The sequence below is a fragment of the Berkeleyomyces rouxiae genome (assembly GCF_048999995.1).
Source record: "Berkeleyomyces rouxiae strain 22BRR77 chromosome Unknown BrBRR77_ptg000003l, whole genome shotgun sequence".
Classification (NCBI taxonomy): domain Eukaryota; kingdom Fungi; phylum Ascomycota; class Sordariomycetes; order Microascales; family Ceratocystidaceae; genus Berkeleyomyces; species Berkeleyomyces rouxiae.
This window is the reverse complement of record NW_027396493.1, coordinates 3,062,140-3,079,941: the sequence shown is the minus strand read 5'-3', so window position 1 is coordinate 3,079,941 and position 17,802 is coordinate 3,062,140. Positions and strand designations below refer to the sequence as shown.

Genomic DNA, 17,802 nt, shown 5'->3' with positions numbered 1-17,802 from the left:
AGTTACGCTGCCGGAAGAAGAAAAAAGCGAGGACGGAAATTGGTTTTGACGGCACCATCTGGTCGGAGAGGAGTCACCAATCACACACTTTGGCAGAATTTTTCAACGGAGCTGGCTGCTTCAGGCGGTAGTCCCGCCTGTAGGGCAACTGGTTTAGTGCTTCGTAGCGCTAGACCAACGCTAAGCTTGTGGAATTCAGCGAGTATCTGGGAAGCTAGCTTTGGGGTGATGGCAAATGACGTAGGGTGGCATGTTTTAGTGAGTCTGGGTCTTACATGTAGTTAACAACCTGAAGACAGCCGCGTCAGGTATTCGCCTGCAGCCTCCTCAATGCGAACACTTGTTGAGCTACGGGCATCTTTCACATCAAGACTTTAACTCTCAAGTGCAAATATATGCTGTGATGCCATAGACATAAAATACATCTCCCAGCGTCTGTTAGTTAGTGAGACACCCAAGCTAAGCGGGGTGGGGTGATGGCGCGGGACATTTTTGGTAGTACAAACAGCTGGCGGCAGCTGGCAGTGGTGTTTTCTGGCTGGAGAGCTCTCGGCCAAGTGACGCATCGCCGGCTCGGGGCCAGGTCAGAAGTAGACGCTATAACTAAAAAAAATCCCAGCACAGGACCTCACTTCAGCTTGGCCAACGCCGCGATAGTTCGCAAAAGCCCTTATCAAGCTGTTTGTTTGTCCCTGCCCCCATCATGTCTAAACGATCGGACGACATTTCCAAGAAGCCGCTTTACAGTTAGTGCTGCTCGTCCTGCCGTTTGAAGCTCGGCTGCTAATTTTTGCACTACAGTCTACGATGTCCCCGCGCATGTCTTGGATTCTCTTACTACAAAGGATGCGCCAGAGCTGCAAAGAGAAGAACCCGAGCCAAGGCCTGTTGTTCCTGTTGTAACCGATGGTTCTCCTCTGGGGGCTCAGTCCTGTCCTCTATGTCAACAGTCGTTTGAGTCAGTGCTGGACCACCGCAGCCATCTCAAGTCTGATCTCCATAATTACAACCTACGGCAAAAGGTGCGCGGTCGGGCGCCTGTGACAGAATCCGAGTTTGAGAAGCTTGTTGGCGACCTGGACGAGAGTCTGTCGGGCGAGGATTCGGAAGACTCAGAAGACGATCAGCGAGATGGGAACAAGCAGAGCACGCTGTCGGCCTTGCTTAAGCGGCAAGCCAACCTATCTGGCTATGCGAGGCCAGCGCCCAACAGCAACGATGACGATGACGACGACTTGGCAGCAGCGCAAAGGCAAGAAGCCAAGACGCCGCTGGTTTGGTTTGTGTCGCCTCTGCTTCCACCCAACACATACTTTGGTGTATATCGGGCCATGTTTGGCGCCGATGAACTGTCCGATATGGCCACGAGGGTACAGGTCCTGCGAAGCAAGCAGCTAGCCCCCATGCCTGCGCCCAAACTCAACAAAGACGGCAGTCCACTGCTCACCTACAAGGGGCCTCACATATTCATGTTGATGATTGGCGGAGGCCATTTCGCCGCCATGATCGTCGCTCTCTCGCCGCGCCAAACCAAGAACAACGCGCCGGGCCCAATGAACCGCGAGGCGACAGTCCTAGCACACAAGACCTTCCATCGCTACACGACGCGCCGCAAGCAGGGCGGCTCGCAGTCAGCCAACGACAACGCCAAGGGCGCCGCGCACTCGGCTGGTTCGACGCTGCGCCGGTACAACGAGCAGGCCCTCGTCGATGATGTGCGCGCGCTCCTGGCTGAATGGAAGCCGCTGATTGACTCGGCCGACTTGCACTTTATCCGCGCTACGGGCATGACGAACCGCCGTACGCTGTTTGGCCCCTACGATGGCCAGGTCCTCAGGTCCAACGACCCGAGAGTCCGTGGGTTCCCGTTCAACACGCGGCGCGCAACGCAGAACGAGCTGATGCGCTCGTTCATCGAACTAACTCGCGTCAAAGTAAAGGAGATTCTGCCGCAGGAAGAGCGCGCGGAGCCTAAAGCTTCGCCGATACCAAAAGCTGTGCCTAAAGCACCTACAAAGCCGGAATTTAACGAAGAAGAAGAAACAGCTATCCTGCACACCAGCCAGATCCAAGCCCTGATTCGTCGCTCCAAGCTTCCTGCACTCCTGTCCTACCTCCAGATGAGCGACATTGACGCCTCGTTCACCTTCTTCCCTGCCGACCAGCACCACCACGCGCCCACGCCGCTCCACTTTGCCACTTCGCACAGCTCCGCGCCCATTGTCACAGGTCTCCTAACGCGCGCCAAAGCAGATCCGACCGTGACCAACGCCGATGGCCGCACGCCATTCGACCTTGCCAGCAACCGCGCCACGCGCGACGCCTTCCGCGTCGCACGCTCGGAGCTCGGCGAGGCCGCGTGGGACTGGGCGGCTGCGCGCGTCCCGGCGCCTCTGACACGGGCCGAGGCCGAGGCACGCGCGGAGCGCGAGCGCGCTGAGGCTGAGGGCAAAGAGGCCGATCGCCGGAAGGCGGAGGAGGCGCGCCTGCGCGCAGAGGGCCCCAAGGTTGCGACGGCGGCGGCCGCCGGAGGAAGGGAAAAGGGTATGTTGGCTACGGTGGATGCCAAGATGACGCCGGAGGAGAGGCGTGAGAAAGAGGCGCGTGGGTTGACGCCGGAGATGCGCATGAGGCTGGAGCGGGAGCGGAGAGCGCGAGCGGCAGAGGCACGGATCAAGGCTATGCGGGGTGGGAATTAGTGAGTGGGAGTAGCGTATGTTGTCGACCGCGAAAGAGACTCAAGCAGCAAGTGTTGTTAGCGTGGGTTAATGTGATAGTTGGACAATTTGGCGACAAGCCTTAGGGTTACAATACTGCAAAACGGTGTTTCTTTTGGCGACTAATAAGATAAGACAAGGGGGGAGGGGAGGGATTAACGTGAGTTTCGTCTTGGGCACACTTGACACACCAAAGAACTATGACATCTGTCGATGTTTCGAAAATAAACTGGTGCTGAGTCCTGATGGGCAGTGGGCAATGAACAGTGGACGAGGCGTCTGTGTGGTGAGGGAAATGAAGGACTGGGCGCGGGTGTCTTTGCTCTGTCACAGAAGAGAGGCTCAGCTATGGGCCTAATGCGGGCTTTTGTTCTACCGGAGGCGAGAGGGGGAGGGAGAGGGTAAGAGGGAGGGAGATGGATGGACTGTGAACAAGTGGGCAGAGTGCTACGTAAGCTGTGAGCATGCGACGAGAGTTCGGCTGGTGCACTCGGACGGACAGGAGGCGAGGATTTGTGCTTTTCGGTGAGCAGGCTGGCGATCACGAGAGCGAACGAGAGAGAGAGAGAACCCCTGGTCCTGGCCCTGGCCTTGGTCTTTTTGTTGTCTGTTTTCAAGCTACCAGTATGCGGCCTCTGCATGCAATAGTTACAGCATAGGGAACATTCAAGTTATGTTGTTGTTGTTACTGTTGTTATCCATCTACATGTACTACAACGGCTGCGGTCGACGGAACAACAACGGAAATTGGACTACGTAGACAGACCACGGTCCCAGAGTCCCATTCCATGTGGAAAAGGGGAGCCATTGGCAGTCTAACAATAGCAGATGAGCACAAAAGTTCGGGTAGGAAACTGGCTGACGCCGCGGGAAGGGGAGAGGGGAGGGCAAGGGAGAGGAAGGACAGGACAGGACGACTTTGGACAATACGAGAATGCAACGGCAGGAGATGCAGATTCAGATGAAGACAGACGAGAACAAAGGCCGAAAGTATGGATGGGATTCCGGCGAGGGGAAGGGAAGGGGGGGCCAATTTCATGATGCACGCATGGCTATGGCTATGGGCTGGCTGCACACGATGTTTCTTCTTCAGTGCTACTGGAAACAAATCGTGGCAAGGCAAGGGGGAGAAGCAGGGGGGAGGGGATAGGGAGGGATGGAGAGAGAGAGGAAGAAGAGGTATGGACGTAGTACGTACATTGGTTCCAAGGGACTGGTGGCTGTCGTTTTTTTTAATTTTTTTTTTACGGGAGCATAAAGTCAAATTTCCTTTACTTCCGCCACGCAAGCCGGGACCGTTTTGGAGCCGACAAGATGAGATGGGCGACGAATGTGCCAGTAGCAGTAGCAGTACGTAGACAAGTTCCCACAGGAGACGACTTGGAAGTGTGAGTGTGATGTGAGAGCTGGGTGGCCCTGGGCACCATGGAAGCAGGACCTTTTTTTTCTCTCTTTTTTTTTCTCCCTTTTTCTTTGTCGTCTTTTACGGTAGGAAAAGAAAGAAAAAGAAAGGAGGCAGTAACAGTCACTTTCACTGCAGACTTGCCAAAGGTGCCTCGTATTCCAGTCAATCTGCGGTAACGGCACTATTAGCTGCTTATTCTCTGCAAGTAAAATGAACAAAGCAGTAGTGGCAACGGACTACCCGTCTTGGATCCGGCTACCACAGAGACGACCAGTACAAGTAAGTGAGAGCAAGAGTAGTTAGCTAGTTAGCCATACAAGCATTTGCATCCGAGCACACGACGGGATGTAGCTGTGTACATCGGCTCAAGCTGCTCCTCAGCTGAGCCAGCAAGAGAGACAGAGAGACGGATAGATACACATGGGCCGGCTGGCTCTATGCAGAGGGGCTGAGCTTGAGCCACCATTGATAGATAGATTGATTGATCACTGCTGCACACTACAGCCTATCCCCGGTGACAGGGGCGCACAGGGCACAGGGCACAGCACACGACGACAGGGAACCAAATGCTCCGGCCCAGCGCTCAAGCTTCATTGCCAAGACCTGACAATTGTAGCATTGACGGAGGGGGACAGCGTAGAAGTGGACGTGGACATAGACGTGATGTAGCGCAAGTTATGTGGTGTAAGTGGGCTATTTACACTGTAGGTGTATTCTTGTGTGCTACACATGCATATAGAGTACCTGTAGGCCTGTGACCCCTGAGATATACCTGAGATACAGAGCCTATAGGGGCTAACTAGGCCAGTCTAGACCTAGTCCCCCAGGCCTAGACCACTACATTTACAGGCCCCCCCAACTGCTAAAAAGCGCCAATATTGAGCATCACAATAGCCAATAACAGCCCTAAAGTGTCTAGGCCTGGCTGGCTGCATAATATTTGCAGTGCAATATCACCGGCTCTCGGGCTATGCACACCCACGTTTTATTATGTGTGGTGGAGGCAGGGTTGAAGGCTGCTTGACAAGACAGAGAACAAGACAAAAAAAAAGGCCCGAAGAAAGGAGGGGAAAAAAAGAAGAAATAAAGAGTGCTCCCAGGGGCCTGAGAGTGCATGCGCCACAACTGACAGCTGAGAAGCACTAACAGCTGTCCATACAAGTTTGTGGCGGCCGCTGTTAGTGCCGTAGTACATGGTTCGCCGAGCATAATCAGATGTTGTCCTGGACTGGCGGACGTTGATGCAGAGAGTATGAGCATGTTCTGTTTGTCAGGCAGAAAGAAAGAGCTTAGACCCTAAAAGAAGCTTTTGGGACGTGCATATGATATGAGGTGAGGCCTTTTCTTATTTTCTCGGGTTTTCAGGACTTACACTCGGACCGCTGCTTATTGTACAATGAGACAAAGACAGACGGATACAGACAGAAACAGCAGAGCAAATAAACCAAACATCCAAGGGCCCGGCTCCAGTATCACTGCCCAAGCCGCTTACAAGAGTCCCCCAAGCAAGGCAAGGCGTAGGCTAGAAGATGCAAGCTAGAGGATAGCCGCATGCAAACTTTGATCGCGTCTATGGCAAAAGATGCTCGCCACATTCAGCTGTGAGGCTATTAGACCAACTAGTCCAGGAGCTCAGTGACGATGGCCTGACCAGCTGAGAGCCGGCGGGCCAGAAGGAGAAGTTTATTGACTAGCACGATCTGTTTGTATAGTCATGTACGGCTAGCCAGTCACACAAGGAAAAGACGCACCCACCGAAACGAAATCCAGAGCTTCTTTGTTTCGAGACACAATATGAGCCATCCCGCACTATTAGCTGCTTAGTGCGCACCGAATCGAGCAAGAGAAGGAAAAGGAGAGATCACAGCTGAGAGACATACTAGACCTCAAAGGAAACGTGCATATCGGACGCATACTTGCAGGATGAATGTAGGCAGTTAGACCAGGACTATTACTCTAGTTGCTACGACTCGCCAGCCTGCAACGGCGCTCGCATCGCCTTCACCCACCGCGATCTACAAAGGACCCTTTCAAAACGACCCCCCCATCCCCCGTCGCTGCGCTAGAACAGGCCTAGAAACTCCGAGCGTTCCATGTTGGTGTAAGATCGAGGGCAGGCCCGGCCAGAAGGAAGAAACAAACGGGCTTGCAGGGAGGGCAAGGGGATCTCTCATTTCCAGCGGCATGTTCCTGGCTCGCAGGACGACAACCTCAAAGCAAGACCCAAGCAAGACCAAGAAACATTGCCAGTGTGAAGCATAGAGCCCGCTGGCGCGACGCCCATCCTCGAGAGTGATGGCGCTAGAGGCAGCTGCTGGGCAGAGCTAAAATACATATGCATGTACTAGTTAGTTCCAGAGCAGAGAGACCGACGACTAGATGCCCGCCTCCTCTTCCCCCCAAACCGATCATAGTCGTTGATCTTGACTCTTCTTGGCTCTAGCACGGCATGATTCGGTTTCCTTGTCGCCGAACTAGCTCTTTGATACAGTTATAGTGTGCTTCTAGCTGAGATCCGAGTTGCAGTCCTTTCATTTCAGAACAAAGGAAAAATGGTGTGAGATTCACGAATGTGCACTAGTGACTTGTGCTTGTACATAACTATGCATACAAGTGGACATGTAGTAGCACTCCTTACAGGTAGCGCTAGCCGTGGGCTACTATTGTCCAGTCTACTCGGGCTGGTGAAGTGTGCAGTCCTTGGGGTCTGAGCCGAGATCCACGGGCCAGGAGCCGGAGAGAATGGGCTGACGGAGGATATAGTGTTATGTCCATCTGACACCAGTCATGTAGCAGCAAGCAGGTGGTACAAGCCCAGGGAGTCTAGACAGTTGACACCATGTGTGTTGTTTCGTTATACTGACATCATGGTCGACTCGCCTGCCAGCGGACCCCATGATCGCCGCCGCCGCCGCCTCTCTGATCACCAAGATCAGCCCGTTGGCATTCTGCTTCTGGCGCTGTTGATCTCCAGTGTCAAGGCCACCACGCCGCCCAGCCGCAGGCCTTGTATTGTCTGCATGCTTGACACATGTGCCTGATGGGCGACAAGGCCTGGCGGGCTATTTCTTGGTATTATTTCTCCTCTTGTCTAGGGCGGGCTCTCTGCGCGTCAAAACACGAAACAAAGAAGAAAGAAAGGAGCAGTCGAGAAGAACAAGCGAACACAGGGCCAAGACAATACGAAGCTACAAGCACCAGCGCCTGGAGACATGAAATAGCCACCGTTGGTTGTCGTATCATTCCGTGTGTGACAACAGAGACCTTGATCCCGGCGAGTGTTTCGTTTGGCCCGGCCGCGCTCCCTTTTCGCTGGGTCTTTTTTCCTCGGGAGACTCTTTGGCTTAGGGCATCCCCCAGCGGCAAAAAAAAAAAAAAAACCAAAGGCAAGCCAACTCTGCAGGTCTTTTCTGCATCATGCTGCTTGCTTGAGGTTGCATCCAGCGGCCTGCGAGAAAGTAGGGCAAATCAATAAATGCTAAAAATAGGCCCGGCGTATAGATAAAGTCTACCTGAAACGCGGAGGTGTCGGGCCCCCCACTTTTCGTCTTCCTCTTCTATCCTCGTACAAGGAGACCGAGAAGAAACAACACGGCCGGGGGAGAAGAGAAGCGAAGAGCGGGGCGAAGGGCTGTGGTTCTCTTCTGCTGGCTGGCCGATGTTGAAAACTGCAGCACGAAAGAAGGCTGTGTCTGTTTCACAAGAAGAAGGGGAAGAAAAGAGACGCTACAATACTACATGCCAACTTATCACCAACTCGAGCATCGTCCCGCTCGGCTCCGTGGTGGCCTTCTTTCTTGACAGCCAGCCCAAGGAGAATTTTCCTTGCAGCCAGACGCAGACACGCGCCGTGGAGGAGTGACGACGGACGTTTGGCGGGTGGGGCTTGCAAAAAGGAAACACGCGAGGCGAGACGGGGTGGGGAGAGGAGTTTATGTTGCTTTTCTTTTTTTGTTTTTTTTTTGTGCTCTGCTGTCTCGACCACAAGACAGAGCCAGTTCTGTTTGCTGTGCCTCCGAACTGTCGGTGATCTCTGTGTTTGTGTTTCTCGACGAGCGCAGTTACAGAGGCACAGAGATATGCTTCACCGTGCCAGACAAACACCTTGGTTCCACGGCGTTTCTAGCCCGTAGCCTTCTTTCAACCTCCAGCAAGCGCAAAAGGAAGAAGAAGGAAAAAAAAAACCCTTAATCCTCAGCGAAACACTAGTCGCAACGTAGGGCTTCGCCTGCAAAAGGAACACCCGATGTTTGGCTCCAAGACAAACCGGGCTAGGCCTGGCGCCAATCGCCAGCAACAAAGGCCTTCCTTTGATGCCAGCACACTTACTACCGACAACCACCACATACAGGCCCAGCGAGCCTTTTTTTTGCTGCTGCTAGCCATGGGCCCGGACTTTGCCTGAGCCGGCGTGGGGCTTGGGCCCTCTCCTGTTTCTCGCTGTTGTCTCTCTCTCTCTTTCGCCTATGAAAAATAAGCACAATTCAAGCTTAAGCGGTTCGGGGTGCAGCGCTGCTGGCGCTCCTTTCACAAGCACTAGTGCCTGAATGTACTTTTAAGCTGAGTACCTGCATACAGCGCGATGCTGCCCGTGCTTGTAGTGCTTGACGGCGAGGCTGTGCTTGTTTCAAGTTTGTCTCTGTTGACCTCCCCCAGCTTACTTGGGGCAGAGGGGCAGAGCGAGCGTTCGTTAATGTTTCCTTGCCCTCACTCAGGCGCTGGAGCGATGGCCAGTGCAGACCTAGCTCTGACCTGCAGTTTGGCAGCATGGCCCGGGCGTACTCGTTAGAACCTCAGGTGCCGCCTGCTGGCGCTTCACCATCGCTGGCGCTCGACTTGGCCTTCTTGTCACTCGTCTCCCGCCACATCGGCCTGTGGCTCAGGGTTTCGGCCACACGGTAGCCGCTTCTCCGTGGCTCAAAGCCTACAGCAGGCCAGCCAACAGCCTGTTCTGGGGGCAAAGGGAGCAGAAGGAGCACGGCGCAAGGGGCTGGCCCCCCAGCATGTGAATTGGGCTGGAGCGGGTGTTAGTGTAACCCTGGATCGTGCACGTAACCCTAGTGCAACATGCGACGTCAATATCCCAAGACATTAACCATGTATATACGGTCATTACTACGATATATTGTAAATATAGTTTGGTGTTGTATCTGGGACTTTTCACCGTGAATCTATTGACTTGAGCTTTGGCAATAAAATAAAGCCCCCGGAATTTGTGCTGCTGGAAATACTGCTCGCTTAGAGAAGGGGAGGAGGCCTTTTTTTCTTCTTTTTTTCGTGTTTTTTTTTTCCTTTGCTCTCAGAAAGCCTCCCCCCAGAAGCCCTATCCAGGCGAGAAAAGAAAAATGAATAAAGAAAAAAAGAAATAATCTCCAGCATCCTCAAAGGATCAGGGGCCCTAGACCCATAAACCGCCCTCATTATGGTCAATGATTGGCTGAGAGCGGTCTGGACTTGTAGGCCAGCGCTACAGCGGCCAGTGAGATTCTTCCAGGCTCACCCACATAATACAGATCGCACACAGATCAGAGATCACGGCCGTTGGGGCATGTCCAGCCAGCAGGACACTCGCTCAGAGAACAGCGGCAGCCGAGAGCCAGACCGACAGCTTTACCGCTCTCGACTAACTCCGTCGGCGCGATCCAAGCGGCTACGGCCCCTGGAGGACGAGGAGGCTGACTGCGAGGTAGGCCGACACAGCAGTGCCAGACAGCACGACAGTAGCGCTCCATAGATAGATACTGGGATACATGGCTGCTGGGGCCGGTGGAACAACGCGCGGGATACCGCCTCCAGTATTTGCCTCACTTGTCAAGCGGTGCTTGCTTGTCCCTCCCTCCCTCCAAGTCTAGGCTGGATGGAGCCTCGGACGACGGCTGCGAGGGGCTTCTGCGAGGGAGGCCAGAGAAGCAAGATGCTTTGTTCGACCCCTTTTCCATCAGTCAGCAAGGGCGCCCGGCGAAGACACACAAGACAACGGACGGGAAAAGGGAGCACTGGGGGGGGGGGGAGAGGGGCCGAGACGCTGTTAGGGAGAGCGCACCGCTCCCCAATGCTCGCGCTCCAAGAGACCGTTGTTGCTGGAATACAGCCAGCACAGCCAGCCGCTTGATCGTCGGCCCAGAGCCAGAGAACCTGTCATACTGGCTCGCTGGCTGTGTTCATCTCAGCACTAAACTCGCCCACACTTCCACACTCATACGTTGGACAGGGGTCCCGTGGCAAGCCAGTCGTGAAGATCCCGAATAGGACTAGGCCCAGGGCCAGGGCAGAGAAAGGGGGAGGGGTGGGATCCCCAGGTGCTAGGGGGCGTGTGGGCGAGCCCAGGCCGGGATCCTCCCACCATGCAGCCATGGAGGACACGGCCCCCCTCTGCGCAGCGGCGGTTCAACCCACGACGACAGCGAGAGACAGACGGTCAGAAAGAGAGAGTGTGGGAGGGGATTGCACGCACCCAGAAAACAGGATATATAGCCGCCAAACTTCCCACCAGACAACCAATCTTCTCCTTCTCTCTCCACACCACAAGCACCTCCTCCCTCTCTCTCTCTCTCTCTCTCTCTCTCGCTTGCCTTTGGGTATCACTCTTTACAGTCAAAGTCACTCGTTTTGCTTTGACAGCTCGTCTTTGTTTATACTCCGTTCACTGGTAGAACGTTAATATCTGTTGATACTTGCTATCGCCGCACCTACACTCGCTTTTATACTCTTGTTTATATTCACTTCTCTTAATACTTCCCCCCTCGTTCATAATGAAGTCCGCTGCTGTTATCGCGGTCGCTGCCGCCCTCCTCGGCGAGGCCTCGGCCACCTACAACTTCGGTTCCTCCAAGAAGTACACCAGCCCTGCCAACTGTGACAACAAGTGCACAGAGGCCCAGAAGGGCGGCTTCACCTGGGGTGACATGCCCGTTGGCCAGGTCAGCAACTACAACGGCTTCGACTTCAAGGGCTGGTCCTGCGAGACTGGCTTCAACACCGACAAGGTGATTAAGGGTTCTTGCACCGGCAAGAAGGAGACCTCTCCCAAGATTGGCTGCGACGGTACCACTGTCGAGCAGTTCTCCATCAAGACCTTCAACGTCAAGCCCGAGTTTGACTGCGACCTGGAGTTCCACTACGACATGCCTGACGGCCGCAACTGCAAGACCCGCTCGGCCTGCTCCAAGTACGGTACCTCGGTGCCCAACAACCAGTGCGGTGGTGCCAAGAACGTCACTGTCGTCTACCCCGACCAGCCTGACAAGCCGGCCGGCGGCTGCGCTGTCTCCATCCCCGAGATCAGCTTCGACTGCAACAAGGCCAAGACCCCCAGCTCGACCGTCAGCGTGCCCGTGGCTACTGCTACTACCACCAAGGTCAAGCCCACCTCCAGCCTGACCACCAAGGTCAAGACCACCAAGACCAAGACCACTGCTGTTGAGTCTTCCACCTCCACCAGCCCTGCTGAGACCACCACCACTCCTGCTGGCGAGACCACCACCTCCAACAGCCCCGTCGAGGGCACTTCCAGCTCTGAGGCCCCCACCACCGAGGCTACCACCTCTGCCTCTGAGACCGTCCCCTCGTACGGTGAGGAGACCAGCTCTTCCAGCTCTGCCTCTGCTTCCTCCACCACTCCCGCTGGCGAGACCACCACCTCCAACAGCCCCGTCGAGGGTACTTCCAGCTCCGAGGTCCCCACCACCGAGGCTACCACCTCTGCCTCTGAGACCGTCCCCTCGTACGGTGAGGAGACCACCAGCACCGTTGTTGAGTCCTCCACCATCACCAAGACCACTGCCGTTGTTGAGACCACCACCGCTTCCTCCGTCTCCACTGTCTACAGCACCGAGACCTCCGAGGTTCCCGTTGAGACCACCTCCGTCTCGACCTCTTCCTCGCTGACCTCGTCTGTCATCAGCACCAGCACCACCACCCACGTTGTTGAGACCACTGCCTACACCACTGAGTACCTGAAGACCTCTACCATCTTCACCACCCAGATCAAGACCATCACCTCGTGCGCCCCCACCGTCACTGACTGCCCTGCTGCGGAGAAGACCTCGGTCCTGACTGTCACTGACACCATCATCCTGAGCACCACCATCTGCCCCGTCACTGAGACCCGCGTTGCCACCACCACCAAGGTCAACACCGTCCCTGTTGTCACCACCGTTCCCTCGTACGAGACCACTGAGATCACCGCCGTTGGTACCACCACCTCCACCGTCTCCAAGGTTGTCTCCTCTGAGGTTCCCGTCATCACCACCGGTGTCACCACCTCGGTCGGCTCTACCACCACTGTTGTCTCTTCCACCAAGCTGGTTTCTTCCTCTTCTCCCGTCACCACCACTCCCGCCAACAACGGCCCCAAGGTCGAGTACCCCGAGCTGGTCCCTGGCTGCCTGAACACCTGGATGGACACCATCTCCTGCGCCAGCAACACGGATGCCAGCTGCTACTGCCCCAACGCCGAGTTCATCCAGAACGTCTACAACTGCATCTACTCCAACGGTGAGTCTGATGACGAGGTCAAGAAGGCTCTGCTGATTGTCCAGGGCATCTGCGCTTCCCACGTCGGCTCCAACCCCTGCGTCGTCACTGGTGTCGATTCCATCACCAAGGTCCTGTCTGTCACTGAGGAGCCTGTCATGCCCGTCTACGCCACCGTCACCATCACTGCCACCACCGTCGTGCCCTGCGAGCCTACCGGCTCTCACCCCACTGCTCCCGCTGGCTCTGTTCCCGCTGGCTCTGCTCCCTCTGGCTCTGTCCCCGCTGGCTCCGTTCCCGCCGTCAGCAGCACCCCCGGCGCTACCTACCCTGCTGTCCCCGTCCCCACTGGCGGTGTCTCCAACGGTACCTCCACTGTCCCCGAGGCCACTTCCTACACCACTTCCACCATCACCTCCACTGCCACCATCCCCGTTGTTGACTTCCAGACCACCGACGATGTTGTCAACCTGGTTCCCGCTCCCACCAACCCTGCCGGCGGTGTCTACACCACCAGCTACGGAATCCCCGTCCAGTCCAACTCTCCCGTCCAGCCCCCCGCTGGTGGTGACTACGGTGCCCCCGTCGAGTCCAGCTCTCCCGTTGCTCCCGGCGCTGAGGTCCCCGCTGCCGTTCCCTCTGGCGGCGCCGCTGGTTCGTCCGGCGTTGTTGGCTCTTCGCCCACCGGTGTCCCCGTGACTGCCGGTGCCTCCAAGATGACCGGTGCCAGTGTTGCTGTTGCCGCTCTGGTTGCCTTCTTCGCTGCTCTGTAAATACAGATCCCTTGATATTGAAACGGGAATAGGGCTGCATCTCCTGGGTGTCTGACTGTTCAGGCTGCCTGCTTGGTGTATTTCGTCTTTGTCTGCCCTCCATTCGCCACCAAGCTACCACTTTCCATTCTTACGATCCTTACGATACCCGTTATTACATGCTTCTTTGACATCACCAGTTCAGAGCTGCGGGTGCTTCCTGCTCCTTTGTCTTCTTTCCTGGCTCTTCTCCTGCCGGGTTCTTTTCTCCGACACTTTCCTGTCTCGTTCTTGTTTCCATTTGTTCTCCATTCTCCCGAGATATTTGGATCTCAGTCTCTCGCACTTCTCTAGACTGCTACGGGATTCCTTGTGGATGAAAAATAGTCTGATGCTCATCAGTAGCGGTGATCAAGGGTTGCTATGAACGGAACGCGGCTTGTGGCATTCTTTCTTGGACGGCAACGGACTCCGCCTTGGAGCCGAGCCCAGAAGAGACGAAGACGCACAGCATTGGCGGCCTTGTTCTGTGTCTACCCATAATTGCTTCCCCTCATTTCCTCTGTGCTTTTCCTTTTTCCTATCTTTAGTATATCGATATCTGTCTTACATATGGCGGCATGTCTCTTCCCTGGCAGTGGTCTTCTCCTGGTATCTTCGGGTGTCGAGTTCTGCTCGCGGTTGCGGTGTCGGCTGATCTTTGACTTACTTTTCTTTGTGTATTGTTTTTTTTTCCTTTTCCTTTTGTTATATAACTTGTTTCGGGAGAGAAAATCTTTTGTAGATGGGCAGGTCACAGCTTACTTTACAGCGGGGATTCTTCTAGTCTCGTGGCGTCCCTGTAATAGTAATACTCAAAGCTTCAAGAGAGATTCATATAAAACCCTGGTTCCAATATTTGACAGTGATTTCATGGTGACTTGTAGACTCATTCTTAACACATGGTAGCTTCTTAGACAGACAGTTCTCGGTAGCTGTACATTAATTAAATAGAAAACTTGGTCTTTGTGCCCTGCGTCTATGGCACGATATATCAAATAACCCATTGCTACTACCTCGACATTTTCATCAAGGTGTTCTCCCTCCTGCTTCACCTCATACTAACAACACTCTTCATACCTATTCTGCCCTCCCTCGTCTTCCCTCTCTAGCCTCTACAACCACCACCGCCTCCCCATCCCCATCAATCCACTCCGATCTCTCCGTCTTCAACCTCCTCTCCGACGCCAAATAAACCAACCCGTATATCGGCCCGATCACGACGCCCCAACAATACACACGAAGCCACGTCCGCTTCTCGTCTCGATAGCACCGCGTGCCCCAACCCGCAAACCCTGCGCCGACCCAATTCGCCAAAAACCTCCACGCCGCCTGCGCCAACGCGCGCGGCCACGCGCGCGTATCAATCCGCCAGAACCCGCGCTCCAGCGGCTGCACCGCGCGCTGCACGCGGAACCCAAAGCGCTCGACAATATTCAGGTCCGCCGAGACCTGGTGCAGCTTGGGCGTGATCAAGTCGTCGGGCGTGACGTGCACGTCGGCCACTGCCGGCTCCGGCGAGTATATCTCGAGCGCGTCGTAAAACTGCTCTTGGAACTCGCGCGGCGGTGGCGCGGCGGCGGATGCGCGCCGCTCGTGCTCTTGTACGCGCTGCTGGACGTCGGCCCGCGAGAGCGGCGTCTGCCTGCGGGCCGTCCAGCGCGAGAGCGAGCCGAGGTCGCTGGTGGTTTTCGTTAGAGTGGGTGCATGGGTGGCAGCGATAGTGGGCTCGGAGGTGCAGCGTTGGAGGGACGTTCGGGCGTCTGGTTTCGGAGGGCTGCGGGTATGGATGGGGATACTGGATGGCGGGGGTTGGCTTGTGTCGACGTGTGGTGAGGATGGCGATGCTGTGGCGTTTGTTGATGGGATGTTCTCAGGGGTTTCAGGAGGATGGGACGATGGTATTGTGTGCGTTAACACTGTGTGTTCCTGGGGTGTGGCCGATGAAGGTGAATGGTCTCTTGTATCGTATTCATCTACCAGCGGGACCGATGAAGGCACCGTCTCAATACCACCAAAGCTCGTCTCATCAACCACTGTCTCATCACAGTCTTGCTGTTTTCGTCTTTGTTTGAAATACTGCATCACGCGTTCCGGCGAGTTAAACTCTTCAATCGTCACGCTCTGGAACTCGGGATACGAGTCATGATCCGCGAACAAATCCTGCTGCGATTCCACCTGTGTATCCGACACATATGATCCATTTTCTCCTCCATATCCCTCAACACTCACACCGGCCGTCGGCACGCGCACCCGCGGCGAGCCAGCGTTGTCCAGCACGCTGGAGAACGACGCCTGCGTACCGCCAAACGTCTCGAGCGCGTCACTGCACGCCGACGTCTGACTGGAGCGCCTCGCTTCCAATGGAGAGCCCACCGGCCGCTCTGGCGATGCAATCCCACGCACGACGTCGGTTCGACGCGCTGGAGTAAAGTTGAGGTAGGCCTCGGCGAGGCTGCGGTAACGCGTGTCGTCGGCGGCTGAGCCGGGCGCAGCAAAGTGCACGAGTACTTCGATTTCGGATGTATGAGACATGGCAAGATGCTAGATTTACAAAAAAAATAAAGAAAAAAGCAGCCCCTGGCTATTATCAGAGTCGTCGGTGTTGCCGGTAGCCACGAGGCGAAACCTGCGGTCAACAGCTTTGTCGCACCAAGTGGCTATCTGGCGTTACACAAGGACTCCAGGGCAACCAGTGTCATTGAGCGCCCTTATCGATACGGGTCAAAAGTACGTGGCTGAAATTAAGCTTCATGGAGACGCAAGGCAAAGAAGACGCCAGCTAGACGATCATACAACCAAACCATCCGACCACCAGCGCCATCAGCTTGACACGTGTTTCTCGAAGAACAACCGCAATTCAATTTGTCTCACACACCAGCGATTCCCGCATTTCCGGCCTTCCCCCCGCACCTCCGAAATCCAACCGCCCGCCCTCGCCATGGCCTCCACCGCCCCGTTGCCCGAGTCCGCGTCCACGCCCGCCACCGACCTGGGGCACGTGATGGTAATCGGCGGCAACGGCTTCCTGGGACACCACATCATCGCGCAGCTGCTGTCGTCGCCGCTGTGGGCGACGGCGAGCGTGACGGGCGTCGACCTGCGGTGCGCGCGCAACCGCGTGGCCGGCGCCGCGTACGCCGAGTGCGACATCACCGACGCGGCCAAGCTGCAGGCGGCGGTCGCAGCGGCGCGGCCCGACGTGGTCATCCATACGGCGTCGCCGGCGGCGCAGGGCGACGATGACGTGCACAAGAATCTGTTCAAGAAGGTCAATGTTGACGGCACGGCCTGCGTCATCGAGGCGTGCCAGAAGGCGGGCGTCAAGGCCCTGGTGTATACTAGCTCCGCCAGTATCTTGAGTGACAACGTCAGCGACCTGCTCAACGTCACCGAGGAATGGCCTGTGATCCGCGGCGACAAGCAGTCATCGTACTACTCCGAGACAAAGGTCCGTCCCCCCCTCTTACTCCCACACCTCGCCTGTGCCACACTAACCCCCCCGCCCCCCACAGGCCGAAGCCGAAGCCCTCGTCCTCGCCGCCAACCGCGTCAGTCCCGCCCACCTGCTCACCTGCGCTATCCGGCCCAGCGGCATCTTTGGCGAAGCCGACGGCATGGCCACCAAGCACATGATCCAAATCTACCGCAGCGGGCGCACGAGCGTGCAGGTGGGCGCCAACAACAACCTGTTTGACTTCACCTACGTCGGCAACGTGTCGCACGCGCACCTGCTCGCCGCCGCGCGGCTGCTCGCCTGCGCGCGTGCCGGCCCCGCCACCGCCATCATCCCGCTCGACACGGAGCGCGTCGACGGCGAGGCCTTTCTTGTCACAAACGACGCGCCCATTTACTTTTGGGACTTTTGCCGCGCCGTCTGGCGCGCCGCCGGCGAGTCGCGCGGCACCGAGCATGTCTGGCAGCTGCCGCGTGGCCTGGGCCTTGTCCTCGGCTATGTCAGCGAAGTCGTCTTTTCTATCCTGGGCAAGCCGCCGACTTTTAACCGCCAGCGCATCATCTACTCCACCATGACTAGGTATTTCGATATTTCAAAGGCCCGCCAGAGACTCAAGTACAAGCCGATTGTGTCGCTAGATGAGGGAATCAAGAGAGCTGTTGCGTGGTCGTTGGAGAATGACGCGCCTGCTCACTGAACAAAAATGTGGCCTGGTTGTGTTTTCTTTTTCCTTCTGTATGTCTGTCTCTTTTCTTTATTGGCCCTACTATCTAGCTAGCCTGATGACATCTCGCCAAGTCGTATTATATACATTCTAATATACATGTCCACGCGTTCAAAAGAAACGAAAACTCTTCTTCCATACTTCTAGATATAATGTCATCCCACTAGTACTATAGCTGATTATCACATGTCACTCACAACTACACATCATGACAAGATATAAAAATCAAGAAG

At 55.8% G+C, this 17,802-nt stretch overlaps 4 protein-coding genes across 4 annotated transcripts; 3 read left to right on the top strand and 1 right to left on the bottom strand.

The window, feature by feature from the left end:
- Positions 1–703: 703 nt before the first annotated feature.
- BROUX77_004028 (uncharacterized protein) lies at positions 704–2,699 on the top strand (the record flags this gene model as incomplete). The annotated part of the gene is made up of 2 exons (XM_073748746.1): positions 704–746; positions 802–2,699. 2 exons carry the CDS (start codon positions 704–706, stop codon positions 2,697–2,699), a joined length of 1,941 nt encoding a protein of 646 aa, XP_073606453.1.
- An 8,175-nt stretch (positions 2,700–10,874) lies between these two features.
- Positions 10,875–13,370, top strand: BROUX77_004027 (uncharacterized protein; the record flags this gene model as incomplete). The annotated part of the gene is made up of 1 exon (XM_073748744.1): positions 10,875–13,370. One exon carries the CDS (start codon positions 10,875–10,877, stop codon positions 13,368–13,370), a length of 2,496 nt encoding a protein of 831 aa, XP_073606452.1.
- A 1,098-nt stretch (positions 13,371–14,468) lies between these two features.
- BROUX77_004026 (uncharacterized protein) lies at positions 14,469–15,923 on the bottom strand (the record flags this gene model as incomplete). Its single annotated transcript, XM_073748743.1, has 1 exon — positions 14,469–15,923. One exon carries the CDS (start codon positions 15,921–15,923, stop codon positions 14,469–14,471), a length of 1,455 nt encoding a protein of 484 aa, XP_073606451.1.
- Positions 15,924–16,329: 406 nt separating this feature from the next.
- BROUX77_004025 (uncharacterized protein) lies at positions 16,330–17,542 on the top strand (the record flags this gene model as incomplete). Its single annotated transcript, XM_073748742.1, has 2 exons — positions 16,330–16,839; positions 16,904–17,542. The coding sequence occupies 2 exons, from the start codon at positions 16,330–16,332 to the stop codon at positions 17,540–17,542; spliced, it is 1,149 nt and encodes a 382-aa protein (XP_073606450.1).
- Between the last annotated feature and the right edge of the window lie 260 nt (positions 17,543–17,802).